The following is an 8,147-nucleotide window of genomic DNA, read 5'->3' on the forward strand; positions in this document are numbered from 1 at the left end:
GGGGCGGCCCTCGCTGCCCCCGCAGCGGCCCGTGTCCGCCGGGCGTCCTGAGGGGCACTCGGGGCCGGGAAGGAGCGGAGGGTGCGGGGCTGCGGCTCAAGCCCTTCTGCGGAGAGCGGGGAGGCCCCGGGGATCCCTGGCCCCCCGGAGGGAGGCTGGGCCCCCGGCCCGCGGTGCACGGCTCTGGTGTCAGCTCCGGAGACGGACTGGGCACCGGCGTGACTTGAGAGCCTTCTTTTCTGGGAGTATTTAGTGGTTTTCTCCTCATGGTGACTTGTACTTTGATCTTCCCACTTGTCACATCTTACAGGTAACGAGTCTCTAATGCTCTCACAGCAATATCAGAAAGGTCTGGCCAGTGTTGAGCATGTTAGTTGGTTGAGGCTTTGATATACATGCAGTAAGAGGTGTTTTAGGATTTTCTAATAGCTGTTAAGTTACTTACAGTCAACACGTTAGTACCAAAGACCTTATCTGTAAACATTACTTTTCTGTTGGATGCAACAGTGCAGCTGGAGTAAACTCCTGTACCAAATGGCTCATCACTGTTGCTTTCCAGAGATGATTGCTGTCACTTTCCATAATTTCTTATATATTGGCTTATTGGTTGAGTAATTTGTGTGAGCAATCCTAAAATCAGTTCAGTAAAATCAAGCAGGTTTAACATGAGATTAGTGTTCTGAGTTAAGATGTCTTTAGTTATTAAGTCTGTGGAGGTGTGTTTTTCTGATCTGCTTCAAGTTACTGTTTTTCCTTTGGTCTTGCAGTTAAGTGGCAAACTAGACCTTGAGTGCACCTTGTCCTATTTGTGGCAGCCTTAAACTGTGGATAAAATCAATTTGACCTTGCTTATGTCTGTATTGAAGTAAATGAAGGAATGCTCAAACATGTGTTGTCCTGTCAGCTGATCATGACTTGCCTTCTTCCTTTCTGTCCTTGGAGCCCAGGGTGTGAATAAACAAGGCATAATTGCAGGTTTTACCATTTCAGCAAGATCTAAAAAATGTGTCGTTGGCACCTTTAACTGTTAGTAGGCTTTCTGCAAGAATTCTGATTTCATGTGGGGTCTGTGTTTGGTGCTGTGGGGTTTTGTTGGGCGTTTTTTTGTTGGTTTCATGTTTGTTTTTTATTGGTTTTGGTGGGATTTTTTGGGTGTTTGTTTGTTGTTTTTTTTTATAAAGAGGCTCTGAAGTCTAGGGTACGTATGTGTGTAGTTTAAGGAGTCTTTAAACACTTTGTTTTGCTTGCCTGGCCTAATGGCCTGTACAGAAGGAAAAGGGGTCTGGTTCTGTTAAAGTAATCCTCACTTTTTTGTTCCAGAATTCCAGAGGTGTTGTTTCTCTGTTGAAGGACAGTATCCCAATTACAGAATTTTCAGCTTCAGGACCATTTGAAGGTCATGATCTTCTGCGCAGAGGGTACGCTTTGCTTTTCTTTGAGAAATTGTGCCATATCCAGTGTTGAACTTCAGAGACAGGAAGAAAATATGTGTTAAATGTGGACTTTTAAAAGAAAGTTCATGGAAGGTGCATTGCAGAATTTGTAGCCTGAAGTGCACGTATTTAATCAGCTTGTCTTTGATGGACTTTTACCTGTGTGATATTACTCTGTAGAAAAAGAGAATGGGAAAGTATTAATAATTATTAAATATATGCTAGTTTTAATATGCAAGTATATGAGTGTGCACTGGGGAAAATGGTTAGTTTCAGCATTAGTACAAAAGATAAAGATAATATAGAAAAAATAGTGGGTTTCAGTTTTGCCATTTTGCATGAGCAGAAAACTGTTACATATTTTGGGTAATGAGTCTAAAATAAGTTAATGGATATTAAAACACAGGTGATACAACTATGAGTTGGAAGGGGAAGCATATGCAGTGTTCAGCTGCAAAAGCTTGGAGATGTCTAAAGACCAATACCATGTAGCTTGGACATAGTAATATCTGTGCTGTTTTCATGTATTCACATTTTTCTGTATTTCTGAAGGGTGTAAAGGAAGAGAAACTGTAATTCTGTTTTGTCAAACATAAAGAACAAAGGATGGTCTTTGCTGCTTCACTGTAAAGCTTTTTTTCTTTGTTGGTAGCTCAAACTGTGCTAATTGTGCGTGTCTGTGGGTTGATGTTTCTACCCCGGATGAGTTTTGGATGCAACTTAAAAACAATATTCATAGAACTAAAGAATATTAGGACTTGGAAAGGACTTCTAGTCCAACCCCCCCTGCCAAAGCAGGATTACCCAGGGAGGCCACACAGGAATGCATCCAGGTGAATTTTATGTGTCTTCAGGGAAAGATTCCAGTTAATTTGAAGTTGTTTGTTTTTTTTTACTTGTATTTCTAGATTTACAAGTGTGAAAAATGAATTGTTACCCAGTCACCCACTGGAGTTGTCAGAAAAAAATGTAAGTATAACATAAAATGTGGCCACCTTCACTACTGACTAATTAGGAGGTTTAAGTTCACAATGTGGCTACCTGGACTGTTTTGTGTGGTAACCAGTAATGAGCAAGGTATTGTCTTTAAAAGAAAAAAGATGTTCAACAACATAGTAACATTTCTTTATACAAATAAGGTTGGCAGTTTTGTTTAATGTTAACCTCCCACTTGTGACTTTCCACTTGAGGTATGTAAGCAGGCTTCCAGGTAGGCATTTACTTATTAAGGTTTTGTCATGTAAAAGTTAAGCTGTTTGTGCATGTTGCCTCTCTAGCTAAGTGTGTGACACTTGTAGAATGCTGATCCTCCCACTTTGACTATAGGTTTACCATAAATCTTCATTTTCGCTTAATCCCATCTAGAAATTTTCAGTGTATGCAACCTTGTCTAGCTTAGTCATCACTGATCGGCCACTTAAGAGTGGTGTGTGGACCACAGGTCTAATCATAGGAAGACTAGACTGACAGCCCTCGCTAAACAGCTGGTTGAACTGAATCTCAAACTGCCTCTGAAGCAAAGGTAGCATTTGAATAGACTATTCCAGGTTGCTAAGCTAATCAGCATGACAAGATCTGAATGTAATACACAGTGTATTCTGATTACGCCAATGCTGGTGGTGTCTTGAGCTAAAAGGATAATGCTTATTTATGAATACTATAAATGTTTCATAGCTATTTGTCAATTGATTGTTTTTTACAACTGACTGCTATAAATTAGTTTTTATCTCTGTTCTCACAGTATAAAACTTGTATAATTAGAAGATTGCATTCTAGAGAAAATATAATTTTAAAAAATAACAGAAATAATTTAGAGAGACAATGGGCTGCCCTAAGAAGTATGTGAAACCTTTTTTTTTTTTTTTTCATGTTATCTGGTTAGTTTTTGTAGTTTTATGGCTGATTTAAGAATTATTTTCATATGCATTTGAATGGGAAATGACTGATCTTAGCCTGAGATAGCTGTGATTGTTTTTTACTGCCATAAATGGTAGGTTATTCAGATAGCATCAGTAGGAAACAAATCTTTCTGCTACCCAGATAAGGACCCCTACCTTTTTAAAATAAAAGAAATGTTATCTGACCAGAATTGTAAGTTTGGGAGGAGGCAAATGGGATTATACTCTTGTAGGCTTTTGTCATGGTGACTGAGTACAGGTTTTAAAATAAAATAATTGTATTTTATGTTTTACTTTACAATATTGTATGGTGTCAATATTTCAGGCATGTAGTCGCTACTATAAAAGCCAAATTTGAGACTGGATTACTTAAGCTTAGTTTTAATGTTAAACATAAGTTACTTCTGTGTACTTCAGTGTTTGTGAGCCAGCTTTTTTTTGATTAAAAGAACCCACTATTAAGTAGATCTTCTTTGTCTTGCTGTTGGCTAATATACAAGCCTTCTTTTGCTTTTCAGAGTCATACAGCATACATGTGGTGTTCTGTCTTTCTCATTGATCAGAAGTATTTAAAAGTGTTTTCAAGTAGAGTCTTTGATGACTAACAGTAACATCAGTTGTCACTTTCAAGTTTGTGTTTTGCCTTTAAACCAGATTTGGCTTCCTATTTATTCTGATAATATTGTAGTAGTGTAAAGTAGTGCAAAGCTACACCACTTGGTGGTGTTACGTGTCCTGATTGTCAAAAATAACAATACAGACTTGCTACTATTGATTTATAATAAAATCCAACAAAACCCAATTTCATTTTCATAAAACAAATATTGCTGCATCACTCTCTTTTATGTACATTTGAGATTCCACATGGGGGATGTTTAATAGGAGTGTTCATTTAATTAGAATGTCACAAATCTCTTCTATGGCTGTACTTGAAAGTAACTTTTTCTAAAATAAAGATCAATGTTGTTTTGTGATAGTTCCAGTTAAATCAAGATAAGACAAACTTTGCCACACTGAGGAATATTCAAGGACTCCATGCACCTTTAAAGCTGCAGATGGAATTCAGAGCAGTGAAACAGGTAGGCATTTTTATCCAACTGGTATAACTTGAAATAATGTTTATCTCGGAACGTGTTTGCAGAGAGACACCTTTCTTAGTTGAAATACCTTATGTTTCCAAAATAAACTCTTTCAAAAAAAAAACCAACCAGCCACACATTGCTATTAATAGTTTCTGGAACAGTCCATATGCTGAAGCCTTTCAGCTGTTGTTCTTTTTTTGGTTACTTGGTGAAGTGGCTCTAGGTTTTCTGTGGATTAGCTTCCTGTAAGTCTTCAGAGAAAAGCAGGAAGAATTTGGTATTAATTCCTAATATTAGTACTCTCTTCTCTATATTATATGACCCTCATGGGAAGGAATCTTTGCATCTGTAGGGCAAAGAGGCATAAGGATCCAAAGCAGGTAGTGATTTGGAGGTGCCTCTAGAGGTATGAAACCTGAAGCAGAGAATTTGCTACATGCTTACTATTGTTCCACAGCCTTTCTTGGAGGTCTACAGGGACTGAAGTCCAAAGGTTTGAACTCTTAATTGGGAAGCTGAGTCTGTCTCATTTTACATCTTGGCTCCTGGAATGGAGAGTAACTGGCGCTAGGCTGACTTTGTCCCTTAGGAAACACAGAAAGCTCATTGGTCCTAGTAAACTGTTTTGGATTGTGAAATGTTGTCAAGCTAATAAAAGTTGCTTTTCCAAGTGAGTTGGAACAATTTTATGCTCCTTTCCTGTGGATCAGCTGCTACTGAACCAGTGAGCTGTATTAAACTTGGCAGGAATTACTGGTCCTGAAGATGTGAAAGTCAGACAGGGTGTTTGAAAATGTCCCTTGATCTCACCTCTGCTGTCATGTGGGGAGAAATCTTTTTCCTAACTGATGTTAGCTCATGGCAGAAAATGAAGCTGGTGACGATGTCCTGCTAGTGTGTCTCCACAGGTATTCTTGGGGAATGGGTGGGGGAAGTATGGTGATGAGAAGGTTTTTCATTCCCAGCTTCATGTTAGATGTGCATGTTCTCTTGTGGTTTAATTTCACTTTTCTAAAATACTTACTGGAATAGTGTATGTGAACATCTGATAATCATACTAGCAGTGACTATGGAAATCTTTGACATATTTTGTGTGTAAAGAGATAAGATAGCTACATGAAAACATGATGGTTGTAAAATGTTTTTATGGTATAACTGAGTATTGCTGCTAGTGGTGAATGCTGTTCTAGGTGCACGTTTGCCATCCTCAGAACATTTAGGATCTGTGTGTACAACTTGAAAGTTTTCTGCAATACTGTGGATGAAGCGTACAGAGGAGTGGGTTGAAAGTAACTGGGAGTGGATTTGAAGCTTAAGAATTGGTGAAGTTGAAAGAAATAATTATGACTTAGATTAATTGCAAGGAGGATTTTGTTTGGATGTGAAAATTGATACAGCACTTTCACTTACATTCCTGGTTTGTGTTAAGAGCTGGAAGAAACTTAGGATGTGATTTCCAAACCCTGCAGTATGTCAGTTGCCCAATACTGACCTCAGGGTGTTGATGTGTTTGTTGCAGTGAGCCTCCCCAGCTTTATGTGATAATAGAGGAGAAAAAAAACCTACCTTTTTTCTTTTGTTTTCAACTACACTATTTGCTGTAGTAGCTATGCTGCAGTGAGAGCTACGAATCTAGTGAAGGGCTATTCTTTTGAAAGTGGAGGCAGAAACAATGAAAGATGGTGGTGCTAGGCACGTTCTGCTGTCTGTGTGTCAGTAGTTCTCTTATTTAATCATTGTTTTGGAAGCAAGAAGTGACTTTGCCTGTCACTTGTCTCAGTCACTTCAGACTGAGAAATCTAAATATAAATGCCCTCAATGCCAGACTTGCAGAGACTTGAACTACTGTTGTCTTTACAGGTCCAGCGCCTCCCGTTTCTTCACAGCTCAAACGTAGCACTGGATACCCTGAGGGGAAATGATGAATGCATCGGTTTTGAGGATATTCTTAATGGTAAATACATTCTGGTTTGAATGTTATGAAAACATTGAAAGGTATCATTTGGGAACTGAAGCTTTTTGCCTTTCCCAGAGTAAGAGGGTTAAACACACAAAATACAAAGAAAAAATTGAATTCCTAAAGGCAAAGGTGCACTTGGGGATGGAAAATAACTGTGGTTCATCTGCTAGTTGTGTGGAAGTTACTCTGAAATATTGAGGAAGCCAGTATTTACTTGTAGGCTGGGTTTCTAAAGGAGTAGAATATTAAGCACTTACATTGTATGCCTGTTTCCCCAGAAACTTTTGAACTACTTGTGCAACTGTTGACAGGTGGAGGTTACAAAGATAAAAAGTTCTTACAAGTTCTATAACTAGAAAGAGTGAAAGGGTGAAGGACAGATACCAAAGTAATGTGGAAAGAGGAAGGCTTCCCCAAATGAACAGTTTGCAGTTGTGTGAGGAGCTATGGACAGACAGCATGTGTGGAATAGAATAAACTTGGAAAATAGTTTTAAAAAATGTCTTTCTTTCTAGCTGGTAGTTCAGAGCAGGGAAGGAGACAGAGTTATTCTGAGGTGGGTTTGGAGAATGGAAAGAGCCAGGGATCTAGGTAACTAAAACCAGTCGAGTAACTGTTGTGCTAAGCATTAGAATTAAAAAAACCCACAAAAAGTCATATGGATAGTTACTGTTTTTTCTTTTAGCTTGGTAAAGCCCCATGGGGTTGTCTTTTTTTTTTTTTTACAGATCCTTCACAGAGTGAGGTTATGGGAGAACCACACATCATGATGGAACACAAGCTTGGTTTATTGTAACAACATGTACTCCACAAGCATTTTTTTGTGTGTGTCTTTATACTCCAGATCTAAATACATGATACTAAATTGACACTCAAGTGTTAAGCAGTCCTATAGTTATCATTTGCCTTCCTTGATGAAAAGGCACATTAAATGTTTAAAGTCTATAAATATTTCTGTGCTTGTTGTCAATTACATAAATGTCCTGTAACTAGGTAGTTTAAATAATGTTTCTTCATACAGTGCTCAGGACAATAGCTTCTTAACTATGGAAATGCTATATATGTATGCAAGAAATCCAGAAATACACGTGCATTTTAAAACTGCTTACTGTAGGTAAATGCATTTAAAGGATGTTCTTTCAGAAGAACTTTTTAAGGGGGAAAAGAAGGTATTTTCCATTGAGTAATTCTGTTCATGAAAATTTCCATACAGTTTTTAAACTATTGAATAAAAGTTTGCTATAAATGCTGTTGCGTTCCAAAATATATTTGACCATAAATCAAGAATCTCTTATCCACAACACAGTGTTGTTCCTTTTTCTTGCAATATCTTTAAATTAATTATGTCAGTACCTAATAAAACTGCTGCAGTGAGAACATGAAGGTACAGTGGTACTAGATGACAAATGCAGAAATAATTTATTGTGGGTTTACCAAAATCAGATCTTAGTTAAGAGAGAATGAGAGACCTATACTTGAATACATCTTATAAAGTAACAGGCCACTGAAAAAATGTTTGTGTACTTTAGTGTGTGGAGGTGTGTATTATGAAATTCAGGGTGGTAGCAAATATTTTTTTATGTTATAAGTGGGCGTGTGTCATATATAAATCCTGCAAAGCAGCTAGTATGATGTGGCATATTAGGAGAAAAAGTCTACAGTTCAAAAGATGTCATCTTGTCATATGTGAGGAGTGTAAAACTAATTTCTAAGACAGGCCCTGTCTGTATTCACAGGTTTTAATGATTTGGTTAAATGCTAAGTGCACTTAGTG

General features: G+C 37.9%; 1 protein-coding gene across 1 annotated transcript in view; it reads left to right on the top strand.

The window, feature by feature from the left end:
* The window catches only part of POMP (proteasome maturation protein), a 47,684-nt gene extending 40,065 nt beyond the window's left edge, over positions 1-7,619 (top strand). The window contains exons 2-6 of the mRNA XM_010005654.1: positions 1,321-1,418; positions 2,342-2,402; positions 4,309-4,410; positions 6,274-6,367; positions 7,102-7,619. Of these exons, the coding sequence (XP_010003956.1) occupies positions 1,321-1,418; positions 2,342-2,402; positions 4,309-4,410; positions 6,274-6,367; positions 7,102-7,169 (423 nt within the window). The 3' untranslated portion in view covers positions 7,170-7,619. The remainder of the gene's footprint in view (positions 1-1,320; positions 1,419-2,341; positions 2,403-4,308; positions 4,411-6,273; positions 6,368-7,101) is intronic.
* The last annotated feature ends 528 nt before the right edge of the window (positions 7,620-8,147 follow it).

This window comes from Chaetura pelagica, unplaced genomic scaffold (assembly GCF_000747805.2).
Source record: "Chaetura pelagica isolate M959 unplaced genomic scaffold, ChaPel_1.0 scaffold269, whole genome shotgun sequence".
In the NCBI taxonomy this organism is placed as follows: Eukaryota; Metazoa; Chordata; class Aves; order Apodiformes; family Apodidae; genus Chaetura; species Chaetura pelagica.